The sequence below is a fragment of the Moschus berezovskii genome, chromosome 17, assembly GCF_049115385.1.
Source record: "Moschus berezovskii isolate FMDL1 chromosome 17, NW_MosBer_1.0, whole genome shotgun sequence".
Taxonomy (NCBI): Eukaryota; Metazoa; Chordata; class Mammalia; order Artiodactyla; family Moschidae; genus Moschus; species Moschus berezovskii.
Window position 1 is genome coordinate 7,664,726 of NC_142476.1, and position 23,742 is coordinate 7,688,467.

The 23,742-nt window shown below is 44.3% G+C and overlaps 1 protein-coding gene across 7 annotated transcripts in view; it reads left to right on the top strand.

Annotated features, from left to right (window-relative positions):
• PFKFB2 (6-phosphofructo-2-kinase/fructose-2,6-biphosphatase 2) overlaps positions 1 to 22,123 on the top strand; it is a 37,606-nt gene extending 15,483 nt beyond the window's left edge. For 5 of the 7 annotated variants that reach the window (XM_055419963.2, XM_055419962.2, XM_055419961.2 and 2 more), the window contains 6 exons: positions 573 to 677; positions 1,671 to 1,800; positions 2,532 to 2,594; positions 2,845 to 2,909; positions 3,547 to 3,726; positions 10,641 to 22,123. In XM_055419963.2, coding sequence (XP_055275938.1) covers positions 573 to 677; positions 1,671 to 1,800; positions 2,532 to 2,594; positions 2,845 to 2,909; positions 3,547 to 3,726; positions 10,641 to 10,694 — 597 coding nt within the window. In that variant the 3' untranslated portion in view covers positions 10,695 to 22,123. The other 2 variants (XM_055419965.2, XM_088845158.1) reach the window with 2 other exon arrangements.
• The last annotated feature ends 1,619 nt before the right edge of the window (positions 22,124 to 23,742 follow it).

Below are 23,742 nucleotides of genomic sequence, written 5' to 3' on the forward strand. Positions count from 1 at the left end.
ATGAGAATATCTGTGTCCCCAGTCGGGGCTTCCCACCTGCCTGATGTACCAGTGCCAACACCCGAACCGATTTTTGACATGGCCCCTGGCACCTGGGGAGAGTGAAGCTCCAGTTGGTTCCTTCATATATTTTCCTCCTAGGAAAAGGAAATAGCTGACAACTCACGTCTTGTCTGGTTTCTGCTTAAGTCACTTGGTCAGCTCTTCTAGAAAAGTCCTTTCCAAATTTGTTTTTGCGTTTCTTTGTCCTTGAGGTCAGAAGTGGACACTTCCTTTTCTTTCCTTCCTCTGCATACTTTTATGCCTATAAGAATTCCCCAGGGCCTTGAATTTCCCCTCCTTCCCCGTTTCCCCTCCTTTTTCCTGCTGACTTTTCTTGACCTCTCAGCTCCCCAGCCACAGGAGAAAGCGGCAGCTTGAGCTTGAGCCCTCGTTCTGCGAATTGGTCAGTTACAGTGTGAAGGGAGCTGGCCCAGTGCCTGGCGCTGACAACTGACATTCTTCAGAGTCACCTCTTACTCTGGGGGGCTGTGTGTGTCCGTTCGCCTCTCTGAGCTGTGTGGTTCCTGCAGGGCGTGTGCGAGGAGATGACTTACGCGGAGATTCAGGAGCAGTACCCGGACGAGTTTGCGCTTCGAGATGAAGAGAAATATCTGTACCGATATCCTGGAGGGGAGGTGAGATTCCCTTCCCGTGGGGCAGCTGTCCCATCCTTTGCTTGGGGTTTGGCTTTAATTTGGGGGAAGGATTGAATGTGAGTTTGGGGACCTTCCAGGGGTACTTAAGGTATCACTTAGTTTTTCTTCCTACTTTTGGGTCCTGCTGTGTTTAATTCAGCTCAGGCAGTCAATTTTGTTAAGATCCCCAGGTGAGGGATGACAAGGTAGCCTCTGTTGTTGAGTATATTTTAGAATCAGCAGAGTCTTTTTTAACTTTCTTTTTTAAATACTTCTTTATTATTTATTTGACTGTGTTTGGTCTCAGTTGCAGCATGTGGGGTCTCACATTGCAGCAGGCGTTGGATACACAGGCTTCTCTCTAGTTGTGGCCATGAGCTTAAGCTGCCCGTGGCATGTGTGATCTTATTTCACTTCAATGACCAGCGATCAAACCTGCATCCCCTACACTGGAAGGCTAATTCTTAACCACTGGACCACCAGCGAAGTCCCCATAACTTCTTTTTTATAAAATTCCATCCCCACCCAAGCAGGTGTAGGCACCAAGTAAATATATGGGGTATGAAGGATTTTCCTGTCATATGCGGTGTTTACAGCGGCTTGCTGGTCTAAGTGGCTTCACGGTCTAGGGGTGTGTGAGGCAAAGGGAAACAAATACACCTACAGGGTCTAGGAGATCCTTAGGAGCCTCTGTTGCTGCCTCACACTCTGCCTACTCTGTAGGGAGAAAAAAAACAGAAAACACAGGTTGCGTTCAGATTTTCTTTTCTTGACATGCAGTTTTCTTGGTCTGCGTGTAGCTCTTGAAGGGTCTGAAGATTCTCAGGAGATACTGGGGGTGGGGGTGGTTAGCAGGCGACATGAAGCTGCTGAACCTCCAGGAGGAAAGCCATCTGGGGAGAAAGAAGCGGCCTCTGAACTCTGGACATGGCCGCTGACTTGGCCGCCAGCTCACGCCTGGCCTCCGACCAGCCCGCCCCGTTTCCCCCACAGTCGTACCAGGACCTGGTGCAGCGGTTAGAGCCGGTCATCATGGAGCTGGAGCGCCAGGGCAACGTCCTCGTCATCTCCCACCAGGCTGTCATGCGCTGCCTCCTGGCCTACTTCTTGGACAAGGGCGCAGGTGCCCTGGGGGGTGGGGAGGGGGCTGGACTTGGGGTGGCACCGGGATTCCTGGCAACCAGACCTCTCCCTCTTCCACTCAGACTGGAGTGCATTCTTCAGTCAGCAGTGCGGGGCTCCCAGCAGCCTCGGGCCAACTCCTTTGCTGGTGCAAAAGCCCCCAGGGGAGAGCGGTTGCTGCTGGGGCTCTTGGTCCTGCTTGGCTGGAGGGGCAGTGTTGAGCTGCCTGGCACCAGTAGAAAAGTGGTTGAACATTCCCGGCGTGTTACTTGAGCTCCAGGGTGGGTGGTGTCTTAGCAGCGTCTTCATCCGTGGGATCTGAGGTAGACAGGTTCCTGGGGTAGCAGTAAGGAAGTGCTCCTGTGTCTTTGATACGTCCCTTCCTTCCCTTCCTGATCTTCCTGCACTGCTGAGAAGCCTGCACACTGACCTCTGGTGTACCCACCTGAGGCCCAGTCTTCCCTTCGTGGGACCCCTGGCCACAGCATTTAACTCCTGTTAAGTGCCTGCAAGGAAGGATCTGAAGTGGGCGTATTTCCTTTCTGAGCCACTTAGTAGTCTGGGTGGCTTTCTTGGAGGCCGTGTTGATAATTGTCTGGGGATTAGAGGAGGAGTTGTCCAGCTCCAGATCAGGATAAAGAAAACTCCTGAGCCCCTTAGATGCTCTCTTCCACTAACTTGACCTTGTTTCATAATACTGAGATTTCCTCCACCTGGACTTTCTGCTTTCAGATGAGCTACCGTACCTGAGGTGCCCTCTCCATACCATCTTCAAACTTACTCCTGTGGCCTACGGTAACGATGAGCCTAGGAGCTGGGCAGGAGGTGGGGGTTGGGGAAGGTCAGGATTTTTAAATTTTCTCTGAAGTTTGCTTAGAAGTTCAATCTCATCACTCCTGTATACCGGGGAGGTTCTCTCAGTGCCTTCCATTTTTGAAAAGATGTATGTATGTATTGGGGAATATCTATGTTCTTTTATTACCAAACTGAAACTAAGGGCTTTTTCTTAAAGCTTTTTTTCCTGAAGTCCTCTCTGTTTTCTCAGGGTGCAAAGTGGAAAGAATTAAACTCAACGTGGAGGCTGTGAACACTCACCGTGACAAGCCAACTGTAAGTATTTTTCCATGGATGACATGCAGGTTCCCTGCCAGCTTGAGTCTTGAACCTTTGACATTGAGAGACTGGGGTTTCTTTTATGTCCAGAAGGAAAAACAGATCCAGAACTCATGTCCTACGTAGTCTGCTTACTTCCAAAAGGAAGAGATGTTGGAATTACTATTTTTGAAAATTAGTATCTCTTTCATGAGTCTTAACCTTGACAATTGGCTCTTGGAAATCCAGTGAAATATGGAAAGTACTTGGCAGAAGTGAAATGCAAATATCCTTCCCCCCGGCCCTGGCCCAGAAAGCGCTCCTTTTGGAAAGTAGGTTCCTGGAAGGTGGGGTCAGGAAGTGTAGGTTAGTTCCTAGGTCTGCCCTGGTAATCTGAGTGGTCTTAAATAAGGCCGTTCCTTTCTTTGAGCCTCTCTCTTGCTTTGAAGTGTGATGCTCAAGGAACTTCTCCCCACTACAACCCTTTAGCTTCCCGGGGCTGGGGGACTAGGCCATGGCCCAGGTCTTACGAGAGAGCCTGTCTGCAGAGGAGCAGGAGAGGAGGAGCCTGTTGTGGTTACAAGCGTTGTTTAACCTTGATGAGTAAGCTTTTGGCTTGGCTTTCATTTGTGTGGTGTCCCTCGTTTCCAATCAGAACAACTTTCCCAAGAGCCAAACCCCTGTAAGGATGAGAAGGAACAGCTTTACGCCTCTGTCCAGTTCGAATACAATCAGGCGTCCAAGAAATTACAGTGTTGGGAGCCGGCCCCTCCAGCCCCTCAGCCCGCTCCGTGCCCTGGACACGCAAGAAGGGGCCGACCAGCCGAAGACCCAAGTCAGCATTCCGGTGGCGTAATCGTGTGTCTCCCTCCCATCCTGGCCCCCTGCCCTTGTCACTAATCACTGAGGAGTTGTGTCACCTCCAGCCCCCACACCCTCTCCTGGCCCCACACCGTGAATCTCAGCAAAGAATGTGAGGTCACGTGTTTCCAGACCAACCTTAGCTAGTCCGCGGTGTGAGCTGTCTCCCTGCCCGGGGGCAAGCTGGCGAGCTGGGTGTTTCCGAACAGGTTGGGGCGGTTTGGAGGACGAGGAGAAGGGCTCCCCTCTCCTGGGGTGACTGGTGCAGCTGGGGCCGAGGCTGAGCATGCCACTTTCCTGTCCGTCCACGGTGTCTGTAAACTCAGTCACGTCCTTATGTTGGTGAAGTGGGAGCAGGGTGGAGGGGGACCCGGAAGCCCCTTTCCCCTCCACCTTTGTCTCCCCGAGGAGTGCGCCCCTCACCGTTCGTGCCTGCCTACCCTCCTCCCTCCTCTCACGTCCCCTTTGGGTTGTCTGGTGTGACGCGTGGCCTCGTGTGTGTCTGCTGAGGACGGGAGGGGCGGTGGGCATGAGGGGAGTCTGGCCTCTGTTGCTGTTCTCTGCAATGGGCCTCGGTGGATCTGGCCTGGGGGAGCCTTTCTTTTCCCTTCTCCCTTCCTCTGAAGTCAGGTCCTGCAGGGGTCAGCCCAGGCTACAGAACATCCACAGATGCTCTGAAGCCTGCAGGGAGACATGGGATGAGAATTCTTGTCCCCTTTCATGGGAAACAATCCCAAAGTCTCCAGTGCCCTGAGGGAAGCTGGCTCTTGGTCTGTGGGAAATACCTTGGTTTGTCCTTTTCAGACGTAGGTCTCTAGGCTGCAGCCGGGTGAGGTTTAGGAGAGTAGACTGGTCTCTAGCTCTTGTAGGGCCCTTGGACGGCAGGCATCCTTTTTCTCCAGTGGCTCCCAGCTTCTTTGCCAACCACAGGAACTTTCCTGCCAAAGCCAATGACCTCTGTCTGGGACTGTTCAGAAGGACAGAGTTAGATTCAGGAGTCATTGCTGAGGTTTGAATTGCTCAAGGGAAAGGCAGAGAAGGGTTCACTAGAGCTGCTTGCTGTTTTTCAGTAATATTCAACACTATAACTTAAAAAGGAATATTCAATATTGAATATCGGTTTTTAAGTTAAAAAAATTTTTATATGAACAAATTTTTCGCTAAATGTTGGGAAAACCTAGTGTTAAATTTAATCTCCCTCACTAAAGGTACTGTTTTATTTCATCTTGATGTCCAGAGGAGTCTTGGAATCCAATGGGATCTAGCTCTTACTATTTACCTGTATCATTTTATTTTCTCTGCAGGGTTAAACTGGAAACGCTTAGAGTAGTGATTCTTAGCTCCTTGATGGCCTGCAGTGGCATACCCCCCAGCAATTTTGAATACAAAATATGTGACTACATGTATGTGTATTTATCTGAAATGCAAGTGTAGGTGTCTCATGAGATTTTAAAAGAGAGGGCTCCCCACCACAAAGTTATCAATCTGTCTCTTAGAGGTAACCAGTGAGAGACAGTTAGCTATTTGCCAGGGATGTTCTTATTTGGTAACAGGAGACCTCTGATAGCATCACTGACTCAGTGGACATGAATTTGGGCAAACTCCAGGACACAGTGAAGGACAGGGAAGCCTGGTGTGCTGCAGTGCAGTCCCTGGGGTCGTAGTCGGACACGACTGAGCGACTGAACAACAGGAGACCTTCTGTTGTGCCTCTCATCTAGGAGTGTTCGTGAGAACCCCCTATAGAACCTGTGAAACATGCTCATGCCTGGATCCACTCTAGGCTTAATTCTGACTCTGTCTTAAGGACTAGGGTCTTTGAATAGCTTCTCTGATGATTCTGAACCACACTCCATTTTATGACGTTGGCTGGAGAAACACTGGGGCAACGGTTCCTTGGACAAAGCGTCAACTGAGGAATTCAGAATTTCTCATAGTTCTGAAAGAACAGTTCCCTGGAGTTAGCTGTGTGAGCTGATCACAGTATTGAATGAAGTCATTGTTACTTCAGGCAGCAGCCTGTTCAGCTTTTACCCTTTACATCGCAGGGCGATGTGGAACAGATCCCTACATCATACAGATGACCTGTGATAGCAGCTGAGAGTTTTAAGCACACTGGAGAGAAGTACTGAGATGAAGCTTGAGGGATGATAAGGGTTATCATCACAGGCAGCTGGCTTGTGACCTTGTGTGCTTTATTCCTACATCCTAAGTAGGTCAGACATCACAGCCAGTTTTCAAAGGCCACTTGCCTAGATTCTGCTCAAAATTGCATTCCTGCTCTTCCTGTTGAGGCATTATATCCTGTGGGCTTGGTGTCCATGTTTGTGGAGCTTTGGGCTAGGGGGCTGGTGGGGAAAGGAGACCCAGCAACAGGAGCAAAGGCCCTTGCCCTGAAGAAGGCTGCTTTAGAGCACGGGCATGTGATTTACAGTAAACGAGCAGTTGTGAAGGAGCAGCACACTGGGTCTGAGTGTGGGTGTTGGCGTGGAGGAGAGGTTTCCTTCTGCCTTTTCTCTGGTCCTCCACTTACGAGACAAAGGGTTGGGAGGTGGGCCTGTCCCGCAGGATGATGTGGTCTGGGAGATGCGTGTGGCACTTTTGCAAGGCTGCCTTGGCCGGTGGCGTCTTTAGCCCCAGTGGGCATTCAGTCTTTTCTGTTGCTGTGAGGTGAGAGTGATTCAGAGCTAAAGCCTGAGAAGGAGCGTTTTGATCCCCAGCTGGCTTCGGGCTGTTTGTCCTCTTAGTGAGAAGACAAACCAGCATCGTGTTGTCCTGTTGTAAACCCCTGCATTAGACGCAGGGCACTGGGGCGTTCACTGGGGCCCTTGGCCTGCTGATATTTCTCCACTCCCCCCATGTGCCAGTTTGCTTCCCCAAGAAGAGAAGCCAGAGGTGGGCTCAGTCTCATAACGGACACCAGAAATTAGAAGTTGACAATGGCAAGGATTTCAGCATCCTTTGGTTTTTAGAGCAAGATCCCTCCAGAGAAGCTTCAGCAGGAAGAAGTCAGAGTGTAGAATGGAATAGAGCTTTTACTCCACATGTTAAGAGAAATTCTGTTCCCTGTCTTTTCTTTCCTGTCCTCCTCTCCCCTTCTTACCTGAGTGTGTGCTGTGCTGTGCTGTGCTTAGTCGCTCAGTCATGTCCAACTCTTTGCGACCCCATGGACTGTAGCCCGCCAGGCTCCTCTGCCCATGGGGATTCTCCAGGCCAGAATACTGGAGTGGGTTGCCATGCCTTCCTCCAGGAGATCTTTCCATCCCAGGGACTGAACCCAGATCGCCCACACGGCAGGTGGATTCTTTACCGTCTGAGCCAGCAACGAAGCCCCTGTGCACGGGTATTGGTAATATACACACGTTACTATGATTATGTCTCTATCACAAATCCTAATAAGAAAGGACAGACTCCAGAGCACCTTTTGTTGAGGCTTTCAGTTATGCTGGGCTTTCCTGGTGGCTCAGTTGGTAAAGAATCCACCTGCAATGCTAGAGACCTGGGTTCAGTCCCTGGGTTGGGAAGATCCCCTGGAGAAGGGAAAGGCTACCCACTCCAGTATTCTGGCCTGGAGAATTCCATGGACTGTACAGTCCGTGGGGTCGCAAAGAGTAGGACACGACTGAGCAACTTTCACTTCAGTTATGTTATGGGAGAAATAGGTGAAGGCTTTAACATTCAATTTATTGTTAGAAAATGGGGAAAGGAAAAATCACTGTCTATTCAGTTATCTTTTTTCTGCTTTGAAACTGAATAAGGAGTTCTGTGACAGATTTGGAGAGGAATCTAAAACAGATTAGAGAGCTAGCTTTCCCCCGTATCTTAACCCTTAAATGGAGCTTAGCTCTCATTTATGTTTGTATTGTCTTTGCTTTGGTTTTGGTAAGGAGACTCGCATTCAGTCACAAAGTACAATAAGAAAACCCTCTGAAAGACGCACTGTGCTGGGTGTCTGCTCCGTGTCTCTGGTGTTTGGTTTTGTGTGTTTTTCTATCCTCCCTCCCCGGTCGGGAAGGCCCCCTGGAGAAGGCAGTGGCACCCCACTCTGGTGCTCTTGCCTGGGAAATCCCACAGACGGGGGAGCGTGGCAGGCTACAGTCCGCGGGGTTGCAGAGAGTGGGACACGACTGAGCGACTTCACTTTCACTTTCCGCCAACCCTCAAGAAGTTAGGGTTAGGAGAACAAAATATTTGTATCCTACCTAGACTAAATGGTTGAGTGTTTCCTATGAGGTTCTGGGTGTTCCTCTTTACAACCCACATTTGCTCTTCAAAGGCACTGGCAGTTTGAAGAAACAGGATATAGCTGTTCGGAAATAAATCCACCTTACAGTGTCTCTGTGAGCAGGACTCCTGCACGCCAGAGCTCACTGATGGTGGGCGTCGCCCAGGGACAGCGGAGCGCGTGTCTAAGAACTGAGGGAACTCTGGGTGGTGGAGTCTGGTGCACGTTCCATTGTCTTTGCTAAGCCCAGAGGCCATGTTGTTTGTTTTCCAGAAATTTCATAACTTTACACAGGTTTTCAGTATACATTTTACAATATTTTTATTTGAATTAGATATTTTAATTTTCTTAGAATTAAGTATTTTCATTTTAATTTGATTTACAATTGAATCAGATTGCAGCATTGGCAGGGTTGAGCTCTGACTTGCGATCGAGGTGACACAAATATCAGAAGTATGTCCAGGGGTTTAATTTAGACTCATCATGTTCAGAACACTGTATCTAGAAGTATTTATATGCTGACTGCCTGAGAGACTGTGGTAGGTTCCCTATGCTGACTAACCAACAGGCTCTGCTAAGATCTGTAAACTGACAGTCTATTTTCTAATTGTACCGGTTGACACTGTATGCATGTTACTGTAATTCTCTGTCTATTGCACATGTCCTACAAAGATAGGAAGTTTCTTCAGAGGGAAGTTCTGTACACTATGATTTTCAGTACACGTTTTCTTTTAGAGTAGCAGCCAAACTCTAGTCATTTTGTAGAAAGTGAATGTTGAACATCACTTGTAAGGTATTTTGTAAACGCAGCTAAGGAGATGCAAGCCCAGAGCCTGATATCACTGCCTTTGCTTGAAGTCATCTTATCCATTCCCCCATCTCTAGGCAGGATCTCACTTTCTGAACTTCCCGTGTCCTCAGTCTCCTTGCGAAGGGCTGTAGCATTCCATTGGATAATGCTGCTGTTTTTAGTCTGCCATCCATTTGGCTCTAAATCATAGCCTAATTAATAAAAATTGAAAGGAAATTTTGGCAAAAGTATTTTTTTCAGTAAGCCTTTCACTGGGGATCCATGACTCATTGATCTTTGTACCTGAATTGTTTGTGTATATATATATTTTTCTTGTATAACAAGAAGTAACAAGATCAATTCATTCTGATACGGTGGTAGTTTTCCTGTGGCAAAAGCAAAGGATTGGTCACCAGCTGCGCCCTCTGGAGGGGCTGGGAATGAGCTGAGCACCCCTGGGTTACGAGGCTCACTGGGTTATGGGCTGGCAATGGACTGAATTGGGAATCGCACCCAGTAGGGCTGTCCTCCAGGTTTCCCAGGCACAGCTCTGTTGAAAGAAGGAATGTAAATCCTTAGTAGCATTCTGATTTAATCTGGTGACACTGATGTCAAAATATGGCACTCAGATCCTTATAAGGTGTATAAATGTATTTGAAATGTGTTTTTGTGTGTGTGTGTGTGTGCGTAGAATGGGTAAATAAAATTGTTGAGTAACTTGAATCTCTCAGAAGCCTTCTGGGTTTTTGTTTTATATTTTGGGTTGTGTTCTCCACCCACTCCCCCAACCCCAAAACTTTGCCTCAGACTGCTTGATGATTGAGCATCAGACAAGCAAAAGCCAGTCCACAGAGTGACTGGAGTGGTGGAGGCATGGCTCTCTTGCACCACCTTCTGGGGACTATACGAAGGACGTTCTAGAAGGCACCTGAACGTTGTGTGTCCTTTTTGGCGCCTCTACAAGAATTAAGGAAAAATTACCTTTGATTTTTTTCAAATCATAAAAGGACTCTGTGCTGTGACTCACACTAGCAACATGGAACTCATTGTTGGGGGAAAAAACAAACTTTGGAGATCACTTAGAATTTAGTGGACTGTTCCTTCTAAAATATGAGCTTCCTGTTTAAAAGAGATTAAAATTTCTCTAAAAGAGATTACAGCCAGCGGAATAAAATGACATTTAACTCCTTCTGGGATAGGAGAAACAGATGGGAGTGTGCCACTGTTCTCATGCTTTATTCCTTGTTACGTTAGCAAGGAAAGAGCTCCTTAGACATGTGGGCTCTTGGATCCCACCCCAGGCCTGTTGAATCAGGATCTTCCTGGATGACCAGGCAATTCAGATGCACATGTAACACTTGGAAAACACTGTTCTAGGGGGAGGAATTTCTCACAAGGTCGAATATTGGATCTCAGTTTATGGGGGAAATTTGGTTTCTGCTCTGCTGGCCGATTTCAGGATGGACCGGGAGACCTACAGCAGTAGGGACCCTCCTCAGAAGCCAAGGAGCCCCTGCCCGCCGCAGTGTCGCTCCTTCGGCCTGGGCTTTCGGCCGATGCAGCTCTGCGTACTTTAACCGCGGGGCCCTGACCGCTTTCACCTCCTGCCTTGGGTCTGGAAGGAGTGCCTGGTCCGACGTGGTCCCAAGGGTCAGCTTTCTCAGGGAAAGAAGCCCGGGACGAGTCCGTTGCGAGTCTGTCTGATTCCCAAGAGGAGAGAGATGTGTGCAGGCCGTCAGCGTTCCCAGCGTGTGTGTGGGCGCGGGGTGTGAGCGCGGGGCGCTGGCGGGCGAGGGCGGGGTCTGCGCGGCTTCCTGCCTTAGCGCCCGGGCGGCGGTGTAACAGCTGTGTCTCTCTTCCTCCCGGCTCCTAGGCAGAGGCCGCGCACAGGCTCCCGTCTCCGGCGCCCCCGACGTCGCCCTCCTGATGGCGCGGAGGCTGAGGCCAGACCGCTCCAGGAGACTGGGGTCTGCTGAAGACCCGGGCGTGTCAGCCCCACCGGGGCTGGAGCAGGAAGTCCCGAGGGGCGCGGACATTCGGGACCGCCCGAGTGAGCCTGGAAAAGCTGCCCCCCATTTCTTCCCCTCATGCCTAATGGAAGCGTCAGTCACCCTGAAAAGCTCGGCTTCCCTGTGCCTGCAAACCTTTCACAGCCTGAGCTGATGCGTTCTGATCGCCTCTCTGCTGGGTTTGGCCCAAGTTGGCCAATCCTGTTCTGTTTCAGCAGTTTAACATCTGACCAGTGACTGTCCTCTGGGCTGGATATTCTTTGCCTAATGTACAGATGCAGCGCTTCAGATTTAGTTGTTTCCACGTGAGAGGGCTGAGCTCTCCCGCAAACCTTTTCTGTGTGTAAGAGCTGGGCTCTGCATCCGCTCCAGGTGCGCAGGCTAGAGTGTAATAGGTCGCTTTTTCTGTCACATCGGAAGCAAGAGGCAAATTCACCAGGTTGGATGGAGGGTATCTGAGAAATTTAGTCCTCGCAAGGTCTCTTCTGCGGCGATGGAAGAGCAGCATCAGTACCTACCTTTTCATTTAGAGAAGTTGTTCTCTTTCCAGGCCCCTTGAGGGCAGGATCTGACTGCAAGACTCCCCGAAATGCGTGCCCTTTTGAGTTCTGTTCTGTAGCAGCTGTGCTCTCTTCTGATACTGACACTGTGCCTCTCAAACTTTAAAAGGGCTGAAGTCATCTCTTTGGTGGTTGGGAATGAGGGATGGAGAGAAAAGTAGGGTGCCACTTGGATCACCTGAAGAAGTAAATGAAGTTTCCTTGGGAATCACCTCTCCCAGGGAGTTCTTTTGGTGTCAAGACAGGTGCAGGGAGACCCGCCCTTTTGTGAGGTCTGCTGCCGTGATACAGTATCTAAGAAAGCTGTGGCTGTGACTTCAAGAGCATATGGTCTTCTAATCCCTTCCTCTTGGCTGGTTGTCACCGTTGTAGTCTACTGGTCTCTCACGTAGAACCTTGGTTGCCCGCTCCCCCACCTCAGTGCGTTAATCATGTGGTTTCCCTTGAAGATAAACCAAGTAATTATTATATAAACCAAGTAATTATTCCTTAGATCAGTGCTTATCAGATGTATAAATATGTCTCTGTAGATGAGATTTTAATCTGCCACTGTTCCTGAAAGAGGATATGGAAGCTCCCAAGGATACTATATCATAAAAGCAAATTTTTTTTTTTTTTAAGAATAGTAGGTTTCTAGCTTTTAAAACTTTCCCCCCCTTTTCATTTAGATGGCCCACTTGCTGCACAAGAGGGCAAGTAGCAAGAAAAGTAATGCAGTGCAGCTTTTCCCAAATGGTTCTTTAATACTGTGGATGATACAGGGCTCTGTTATCTAAGGTGTGATGTGCTGGCTGCTGGCAGTTCAGCAGCCAGCAACTAGGACCTTATTTTAATGCATGAGGCTGCCTTCAGAAAGGTCTCCTGACTCTGCTCTGTAGCAGGTAATTTTTATCTGTCTGCTCATTGCATGTTGTACTGTAATGATTGTGTTCTGTGATGCAGGTTTCTTTCTGCATCTAAATATATTATCTTTTGATGATCTGATAATGTTAGTTATTTATTTATCCACATAAGGTATTTTAAATCCCTATATTAATGTCTGCTTTATGTAGGGTTATTTGTGTTCAGTTTTTTTTTTTTTTGTAGAAATTAGGTAGTTTGAGTATTTAAGTTTAATGTCCATAGTATTACCTTAAATTAAAATTTCAGAATGTAATATCTGTCTTCTGGAAAAGGATAATAAATATGTTAAGGCACGGTGGGTTTCTTTTGAATACTTTTTTTTTTCATTGATTTTTACTGTAAGTATAAACCAAGAGATGCATTTCTCTGGAGAAAAGTTTATCTCCTGGATAAATAAAATCATGCTAAAATTTTTGAGTAATATGTATTGCTTTTGTAATAAGAAATACAATAAAAGTTATTTTTTATTAAAAAATACAGCTAAGTTTTAAAATCACACACAAAGCAGGGTAATATATGGTACATACACAAAATAGCAACATCATGCAAAATGTATTCGAAGCTAGCTTCTTTAAAACTATTCTCAAATTATTAGACTGTGTATATATTTCCAATTGGTTTTAACTGGCAACTTGTTTATCAAGTTCCATTAGCATTTCAGAATGATGGTGGACTCATTACTGCCATGCACTATCAGCATTCTAGAGCTTTATTCATTAGCTTTGTTTGCTGATCGCCTTTGAACTGCCCTGCTGTGTCTAAAAGAAAGTCCCTGTCCTCTGTCTAGAGCTTTTTATTGGAAAGGGATAGTTAACAGCAGGCCTGTAATCCATCCCTTCTTGCTGGGAATGCTTTCCCCCTTATGAATGACCTTGACCGAGGCTATTTTTACATAATAGTTGTATTTATGATAGCAAATATTACTGATAAAGGAACTTGGAACACTCTCTAGGGCCGTTAGCAATGATATAAATGGAAAGGTTCATAATAACAGTAAAGCAATTATAAATTCTATAAACCCAAGAGCTCTGATAGCATTAAAATTACTTACAAATTCTCCTAGTTTGAAAATGAGAAGAAGTGCTAAATATATAGAGTTTAGCAGTATGTCTGGAGGGGAAACGGTGACAAGAGTGTCAAGGGTGTAATTTCCTTGGAAAACTCTCCCAAGCCCTTTTGTGCTAGTGTTAGTCGCTCGGTCGTGTCCGACTCTTTGCGACCCCGTGGACTGTAGCCCGCCAGGCTCCTCTGTCCATGGGATTTCCTAGGCAAGGATACAAGATGAGTTGCCATTTCCTCCTCCAACGGATCTTCCAGACCCAGGGGTCGAACCCTCATCTCCTGCATTGCAGGTGGATTCTTTGTCTGAGCCAGGGAAGTTCTTTTGTAAGTGTCTCTTACTCAGCAGTCAAACCATTGTAGAGGGCTGGCAGTGTCCGTGATCATTCTTGTTTTACAAACAGGTGAATGAACACCCTTACTGAGTGGCTCTCCTCAGTACTGGTGGACTATTTGTCAAATTACAAGATTTGTGATGGTGAGGGCCCAATAAACACAGAACATACTACTTTTTTAAAAAAGGTGGAAACTTCAAAGACTATCAGGATAAGAATATGACTGATTGTAGAGTACTGCAAGTGTTGGGTAGTGGCCATCATTCGCTTCATTTCTGTAGCTGTTAACTGCTCCATGTTTTGAATCTCTCCAGGTCTTCACTGGGGGCTCGCCATGAGGAGGGGCAGCGTTTGGTTCACTAGCTTGTCCTTGTTGGTGACGACCCTACTGGCACTTCTGGCAGTCTGGCAATAGCCTGTTACCATGCTGTATGGTCTCAAAGTATTCTGCACCAGCAACCTACAGTCATTTGTCTAGATCATTTGACAGCTTGATATAAGCTAAGGAGTCTCTCCCCAGAAAAAGGTTCACACATATAAGTTATACATACAGTTTAGGGGTGGTCATGACCTCCCGAAACCTATTCTTGGACCTCAGAGTAGGAAACCAGGAGGTAGATGATAATTTCCACACATACTCATACACCCCATTTTCCTTTCTTTGACATAAAAAAAGAGACATCTACTTGATATTAGTTCTTTTAAGCAGAGAATGGGAATATATGAAATTCTGAAATGCTTACTTTTTTTTTAAACTGGCCTTTGTGGAATTTGAGTAGATTGTAATAAGATAATTTTGCTATTCATGGAAAGTAATATTTTCTTAAAAACTTCAAGAAACAAAGTCTTTTATTTTCATTAAGCCAAGTGCATTATGGGCAGAATAACTCTATAGTACTCCCTTCTGAATTCTCAAAGACACTTAAGTACCCTTTTTGGTTGTGTATGTGATACCTGACATTTGGAAACTAGGTTATATTCTATAGGTGAGTTTCTCCTGGCAATTAAGTGAAATAATTTCAGAGGTACAGGTACCCTTTGGAAGAGCATTTCAGATCTAATGGGGCCTTGCCTCAAAAAGTGTAATGCCCTTCACCAAGTACCTAACCCTCTTTCAGGGAATAGTTTGTTTATCCATTTGGGTTTTCTTCATTAGTAATCCACTTACCTTATTGTTTTTCTTCTCTTTTTCCTTAATATATATATTTTTATTGAAGTATAGTTGACTTACAATGTTTCAGGTGCACAGCGAGGTGATTCAGTTGTACATGTATGTACACATATATTATTTTTCATATTATTTTCCATGATAGGTTATTACAAAATACTGACTGTAGTTCCCTGTGCTATACAGTAAATCTTTGTTGCTTGTTGTGTATCTATTTTTTTAAATTAGAAATTTGGCATTCTATTCATCCTAAATCAAACTAGTAGAATAAAAATGTTATAAATTTTTTAGCTAGGCAACAATTCAGAAGTTTTCTAAAATATATATATATATATTATACATACTATTATATATATATGTGTGTACAAATTTTTTTCTATTATGCTTGATAAAGTCTTGAGAAAGAACATCAAAAAAAAAAAAAGAGATGGAGAAATTGGAAAACAAACTAAATGAAATGGGAGCACTGAATATGAAATAGAAAAAGTGAAACATACTAGGTAAAAGATCATCATATAGTCCAGTTTTTAAACATGGCTGCTCATTAGAAACACATCTGAAACTTTGGAGAAAAAGAGCAATACCTGGGCATTTGTATTTTTCAAAAAATTCCAACATAATTCTGATATGCATCTGAATTTTAAAAAAGTGATTATAGGTTTTTCTATTAAATGGTTCTTTGATGATAGAATTTTATTATTTTCTGTTGCAATCATGATACAATGGTATTAAGTGAATAATAGTTGCATAATCACAATAGTAAAAGGTGTTTATCAGTTTTCACAATCAACAGCCAGACCAAAAAAATAAAAACGTAATTATAATCGCAAGCCACAGTGGAAACATGATTAACAGTGTAAAATAATTACACACAGTTTGGGGAGGTAAGCAGAGTAATGTGGTAAGTGGCAGTGCGCACAGGCACACGTTTTCATCCACCCAGCCAGTCTGTGTCCTTTGGTCGGTACGTTTAATCCATACACATTTAAGGTAGTTATTGTTACGTATAATCCTATTGACATTTTCTTAGTTGTTTTGGGTTTATTTTGTGCAGGTCTTTTCCTTCTTTTGTGCTTTCTGCCTAGAGAAGTTTCTTTAGCATTTGTTGTAAAGTTGGTTTGATGGTGCTGAAATCTCTTTAATTTTGCTTGTCTGGAAAGCTTTTGATTTCTCCAAATCTGAATATGAGCCTTGATGGGTAGAGTATTCCTGGTTATAGGTTCTTCTCTTTCATCATTTAAAATACATTCTGCCTTTCCCTTTTGGTTTGTAGCATTTCTGTTGAGAAATAAGCTGATAGCCTGATGCGAGTTCCCTTGTATGTTGTCGTTTTTCCCTTGATACTTTTAATATTTTATCTTTGTCTTTAATTTTTGTCAGTTTGGTTACTATGTGTCTTGGTGTGTTCCTCCTTGGGTTTATCTGGCCTGGGACTCTCTGTGCTTCCTGAACTTGTTGATTATTTCCTTTCCCATGTTAGGGACATTTTCAGCTATATCTCTTGAAATATGTTCTCGAGTCCTCTCTTTCTTCTCCTTTGGGACCCTTATAATGTAAATGTTGGTGTGTTTAATGTTGTCCCAGAGGTCTCCTAGGTTGTTTTCATGATTTTCCATTCTTTTTTCCATATTCTGTTCTTCTGCTGTGATTTCCACCATTCTGCCCTCCGGCTCACTTATCTGTTCTTTTGCCTCAGTTATTCTGCTGTTGATTCCTTCTAGTGTATTATTCATCTCTGCTTGTTCTTTCGTTCTTCTAGGTCTTTGGTTAACACTTCTTGCATCTTTTCCATTCTGTTTCTGAGCTCCTGGGTCATCTTCACTATTTTGTTCTAACCATTGTGGGATTGTGGTTCTTCTTGCTTCTTTTGTCTGCTCTCTGGTGGATGAGGCTAAGAGGCTTGTGTACCTTCCTGATGGGAGAGACTGGGTGAGAAAAACTGGGTCTTGTTTTAGTGGGCAGGGCCTTGCTCAGTAAAGCTTTAATCCAGTTACCTGCTAATGGTGGGGTTGTGCTTCCTCCCTGTTAATTGTTTGGCCTGAAGCAACCCAGCCCTGGGGTCTACTGGGCCTTGTGGTAGGGCTAACAGTGACCTCCAAGAGGACTTACCCCAAGGGGCATCTTCCAGGACCACTGCCCCCAGTGACCATGGAGGTGAGACGCTGCTGATCCTCGCCTCCACAGAAGACCTCCAACACTATCAGGTAGATCTCATTCAATCTCCGGGGGCCGGGGGGTGGTCACTGCTCCTGTCCCCTGGGTCTTGGTGTGTGCAAGATTTTGTTTGTGCCCTCCAAGAGTAAAGTCTCTGTTTCTCCCAGTCCTGTGGAAGCCATCAAATCCTGCTGGCCTTCAAGGTCAGATTCCCTGGGGATTCCCAGTCCCTTTGTTGGATCCCTAGGCTGGAAGGCCTCACGTGGGGCTCAGAACCTTCACAACAGTGGGACAACTTCTCGGTATGATTGTTCTCCTGTCTGTGGGTTGCCCACCCATGGGTGTCGGGTTTGGCTTTATCATGATCACACCCTCCTAATGTCTTGTTGTGGTTCCTTCTTTGTCTTTGGATGTGGGGTGTCTTTCTTTGGTGGGTTCTACCATCCTCCTGTCAATGGTTGTTTAACAGCTAGTTGCAACTTTTGTTCTCTCGCAGGAGAAGATGAGCACACATCCTTCTACTCCACCATCTTGAACTGGAAGCCACTTACCTTATTGTTTACAATCACTTTTCACTTCCTAGGTTTTTTTCTTTCACCCATAGGCTTTTTAGAATTTATGCATGGGATGGAAAACAGTCTCTGGGCACAATTTGGTGGTGGTGGTTTAGTCACTAAGTTGTGTCCAACTCTGGCAAACCCTTGGAGCCTGCCAGGCTTCTCTGTCCATGAGGTTTCCCTGGCAAAAATACTAGAGTGGGTTGCCATTCCCTTCTGCAGAGGATCTTCCCAACCCAGGGGTATAACCCACATCTCCTGCATTGCAGGCAGATTATTTACCAACTCAGCTACCAGGGAAGCCCTGGCACAGTTTAGCAAAGTTTATTATAATGTTTTTTCTTCCACAAATTTAAATTCTAGGTCATTTCACTTAAACACCAGTTGACCCTTATTTTCTTGTATTCATCAGTATTTCAGATTAGAGTTGGTTTTAACTGAAGGTGTCACCAAATCCAAAATAATAGCACCTTACATATGCAGAAGGTTACTCTCACCTCCAGTATCCTGGATTCTATCTCATAGTATAGTACAGCTACTCAAACTGCCAGAATCATGTCTACATTCAGATCAGCAAAAAGGGAGTGTAACTCCCTCTCATAGCTCATGGCTATATGTGATTGCAAATAGAGTGAATTGTATTTTTTAAAAATTTCATGTGACCTTATGCCAGCTAATTACTAAAGAAGAAAGATGGAATAGATTTTAGGAATGAATAGCAATCGGCTTTCAGCTTCCCTGGTGGCTCAGCTGGTAAAGAATCTGCCTGCAATGAGGGAGACCCGGGTTCGATCTCTGGGTTGTGAAGATCCCCTGGAGGAGAGCATTGTAACCCACTCCAGTATTCTTGCTTGGAGAATCCCCAAGGACAGAGGAGCCTGCGGTTCATGGGGATGCAAAGAGTCAGACACGACTGAGCGACTAAGCGCAGCAATCCGTTTCAGTAGGTAACAGGGACTTTGTGGCACGTCTGAAGGGACAAAACAAGGTGAACAGTAGTCTTTGAGGAGTTATACTGCCATCACTAAAGACACACTATTTGTCATTCATCAAGTTTGATCTTGCCATAGTGCATATCTGTCATGACTCACAAACAAAGCCTATTCAACAGTGTTTCATGAACTGTTTGACTTTTTAAAATTTATGTATTGTATTCTCATATCATCTTCATAAAGGATGCTTTACTGACCCAGGTTTTTCTTGGAGAGGCATTCGAGAAGTATCAGCTCAATAAACAAAAAATAATTTGAAGCAATTTAGATATTTTCTGAATTGTCTCGACAAAGACCAAAGGGAATCCATTCATAACATAGTGTAGAAAAAAATCTTTTCCCAGTTCTCTTAAAATCTCTCTCTCACACCCATAGGGTGTGTTCCTCTTGTTTAGCTTCCCACAACTCTTCCCGCAGCCTAAGCATTGACGACTTCTGTTCTTCTACACTTCGACCCATACCTCCTGATCTCTTTCATTAATTACTGGCTACCATCCCTTTGTAAATTAAAACCAGTTAGGAGTACAACTTCTGCACCTGATTTATTACTTCAGTTCTCCAGAAAATAGTCTGGATTAGATCAAATTGTTCAGCAGTCTAGAAGAGTCTGTTAATGCTCATTTATTAGTTTATTCAAACTTGGACTCTCATCATAAAACATGTAATCCTTTATATGGAATTACAATATTCAATATGCTTTGACAACAGTTTTTTTTTTTTAAGTTATTGACCATAAAACCTGACCTGAACTTTGTGAGGTTATTTATAGTCTCTACATATCCTACTTAGTGTAAATATTTTTACATTTCATGGAGAAATATTAGGAAGACAATATAAGCAATATAGTACCTTTCTAAAGTCTTAATCATTCTGAATCTGAAATAAGCCATTGAGATGAAGATTTATTTGCAATTATTTCCTTAATAATACTCTATTTTATACCCATGCTTTTGTAGCAAAACTTCTACACTTCTAAAACTCTTTCAAAAAATTGCAGAGGAAGGAACACTTCCAAATTCATTCTATGAGGCCATCATCACCCTGATACCAAAACCAGACAAAGACAACACAAAAAAAGAAAACTACAGGTCAATATCACTAATGAACACAGATGCAAAAATCCTCAACAAAATTTTAGCAAACAATTCAGCAACACATCAAAAAGCTCATACACCATGATCAAGTTGGGTTTATTCCAGGGATGCAAGGATTCTTCAATATATGAAAATCAATCAATGTGATACACCATATTAACAAATTGAAAGATAAAAACCATATGATCATCTCAGAGATGCAGAAAAAGCTTTTGACAAAATTCAGCACCCATTTATGGTTAAAACTCCTCAAAAATTGGGCATAGAAGGAGCCTACTCAACATAGTAAAGGCCATATACGATAAGCCTACAGCGAACATTATTCTCAATGGTGAAAAACTGAAAGCATTCCCCCTAAGATCAGGAACAAGACAAGAGTGTCCACTTTCACCACTATTATTCAGCATAATCCTGGAAGTCCTAGCTACAACAATCAGATAAGAAAAATAGAATCCAGATCAGAAAAGAAGTAAAGCTCTCACTGTTTGCAGATGGCATGATACTGTACATGCTGCTGCTGCTGCTGCTGCTGCTAAGTCACTTCAGTCGTGTCCGACTCTGTGTGACCCCATAGACGGCAGCCTACCAGGCTCCCCCGTCCCTGGGATTCTCCAGGCAAGAACACTGGAGTGGGTTGCCATTTCCTTCTCCAATGCGTGAAAGTGAAAAGTGAAAGTGAAGTCGCTCAGTCGTGTCTGACTCTTAGTGACCCCACGGACTGCAGCCTACCAGGCTCCTCCATCCATGGGATTTTCCAGGCAAGAGTACTGGAGTGGCTTGCCATTGCCTTCTCCTGATACTGTACATAGAAAACCCTAAAGATAGTATCAGAAAATTACTAGAGCTAATCAGTGAATTTAGCAAAGTTGCAGGTACAAAATCAATACACAGAAATCACTTGCATTTCTATATACTAACAATGAAAAATCAGAAAGAGCAATTAAGGAATCAATCCCATTCACCATTGCAACAAAAGAATTAAATATCTAGGAATAAACTTATCTAAGGAGACAAAAGAACTGTACACAGAAAATTATAAGACACTAATAAAAGAAATATGACATAAACGGAGGGATATTTCATATTCCTGGGTAGGAAGAATCAATATGGTGAAAATGACTATACTACCAAACGCAATCTACAGATTCAATGTGATCCCTATCAAATTACCAATGGCATTTTTCACAGAACTAGAACAAAAAATTTCACAATTCATATGGAAACACAAAAGGCCTCGATTAGCCAAAGCAGTCTTGAGAAAGAAGAATGGAACTGGAGGAATCAAACTTCCTGACTTCAGGTTATACTACAAAGCTACAGTCATCAGGACAGTATGGTGCTGGCACAAAAACAGAAATATAAACCAATGGAACAAGACAGAAAGCCCAGAAATAAACCCATGCACCTATGGGTACCTTATTTTTGACAAAGGCAAGAATATACAATGGGGCAAAGACAGCCTCTTCAATAAATGGTGCTGGGAAAACTGGGCAGCTGTAAAAGAATGAAATTAAAGACCTAAATGTAAGACCAGAAACTATAAAACTCTCAGAGGAAAACATAGGCAGAACACTTGATGACATAAATCAAAGCAAGATCCGCTATGATCCACGTCCTAGAGTAATGGAAATAAAAGCAAAAGTAAACAAGTGGGACCTTATTAAACTTAAAAGCTTCCCCACAGCAAAGGAAACTATAAGCAAGGTGAAAAGACAATCCTCAGAATGGGAGAAAATAACAGCAAATTAAACAACTGACAAAGGATTACTTTCTAAAACATACAAGCAGCTCATACAACTCAATACCAGAAAAACAAACAACCCAATCAAAAAGTGGAAAAAAGACCTAAAGAGACATTTCTCCAAAGAATATAAACAGATGGCTAACTAGCACATGAAAAGATGTTCAACACTGCTCATTATTAAAGAATTGCAAATCAAACTACAATGACATATCACCTCACACCGGTCAGAATGGCTCTCATTAAAAAGTCTCCGTTCCATTCCGTTCCGTTCCGTCGCTCAGTCGTGTCCGACTCTATGCGACCCGGTGAACTGTAGCCTACCAGGCTTCTCCGTCCATGGGATTCTCCAGGTAAGAATACTGGAGTGGGTTACCGTTTCCTTCTCTCATTAAAAAGTCTACAAACAATATATGCTGGAGAGGGTGTGGGGAAAAGGGAACACTCTTTTACTGTTGGTGGGAATGTAAATTGATACAGTCACTATGGAAGACAGTATGGAGATTCCTTCAGTTCAGTTCAGTCGCTCAGTCTTGTCCGACTCTCCGCGACCCCATGAATCACAGCACGCCAAGCCTCCCTGTCCATCACCAACTCCCGGAGTTCACTCAAACTCATGTCCACAGAGTTGGTGATGCCATCCAGCCATCTCATTCTCTGTCGTCCCCTTCTCCTCCCGCCCCCAACCTTTCCCAGCATCAGAGTCTTTTCCAGTGAGTCAACTCGTCGCATGAGGTGGCCAAAGTATTGCAGCTTCAGCTTTAGCATCAGTCCTTCCAATGAACACCCAGGATCGATCTCCCTTAGAATGGACTGGTTGGATCTCCTTGCGGTACAAGAGACTCTCAAGAGTCTTCTCCAACACCACAGTTCAAAAGCATCAATTCTTTGGCGATCAGCTTTCTTCACAGTCCAACTCTCACATCCATACATGACCACGGGAAAAACCATAGCCTTGACTAGACGGACCTTTGTTGGCAAAGTAATGTCTCTGCTTTTTAATATACTATCTAGGTTGGTCATAACTTTCCTTCCAAGGAGTAAGCGTCTTTTAATTTCATGGCTGCAATCAGCATCTGCAGTGATTTTGGAGCCCAAAAAAATAAACTCTGACACTGTTTCCACCGTTTTTCCATCTATTTCCCATGAAGTGATGGGCCCAGATGCCATGATCTTGGTTTTCTGAATGTTGAGCTTCAAGCCAACCTTTTCACTCTCTTCTTTCACTTTCATCAAGAGGCTTTTTAGTTCCTCTTCACTTTCTGCCATAAGGGTAGTGTCATCTGCATTCCTTAAAAAAGTAGGAATGAAACCACCATATGACCCAGCAGTCCTACTCCTAGGCATATCCCCTGAGGAAACCAAAATTGAAAGAGACACATGTATCCCATTGTTCATTTCAGCACTATTTACAATAGCTAGAACATGGAAGCAACCTAGATGAATCGACAGATGAATGGGTAAAGAAGTTGTGGTACATATACACAATGGAATATTACTCAGCCGTAAAACGAAACACATTTGAGTCAGTTCTAATGAGGTGGATGAACCTAGAACCTATTATACAGAGTGAAGTTTGTAAGAAAGAGAAAGATAAATTCCGTATTCTAGCACATATATATGGAATCTAGAAAAATGGTACTGAAGAATTTATTTACAGGGAAGCCATGGAGAAACTGACATAGAAAGTAAACTTATGGACATGGGGAGAGGGGAGGAGAGGGTGAGATTTATGGAAAGAGTAACGTGGAAACTTACATTGCCATATGTAAAATAGAAAGCCAATGGGAATTTCTGTATGGCTCAGGAAACTCAAACAGGGGCTCTATATCAACCTAGAGGGGTGGGGTGGGGAGGGAGATGGGAGGGAGTTTCAAAATGGAGGGGATGTATGTATACCTATGGCTGATTTATGTTGAGGTTTGACAGAAAACAGCAAAATTCTGTAAACAATTATCCTTCAATAAAAAATAAATTAATTAAAAAAATTACTGAAAACTTGGAACTAGGGATGAAGAAATCAATGGAGACATTTTCTAATGGCTTACTGAGTATTCTCTAGCAGACACTCTCTAGGAATTATTGATTCCTTAGTGTGTGTAGTTTTGATTGCCTTTTTTAAAAAATTAGGCTTTTGGACTCTGTGGGAGAGGGCAAGGGTGGGATGATTTGGCATTGAAACATGTGTATTATCATATGTGAAGCGAATTTACAGTCCAGGTTCGATGCATGAGACAGGGTGCTCGGGGCTGGTGCACGGGGATGAACCAGAGGGATGGGATGGGGAGGGAGGTGGGAGGGGGGCTCAAGATGGAGAACGCATGTACACCCAGGGTGGATTCATGTCAATGTATGGCAAAACCAATACAATACTATAAAGTAATTAGCCTCCAATTAAAATAA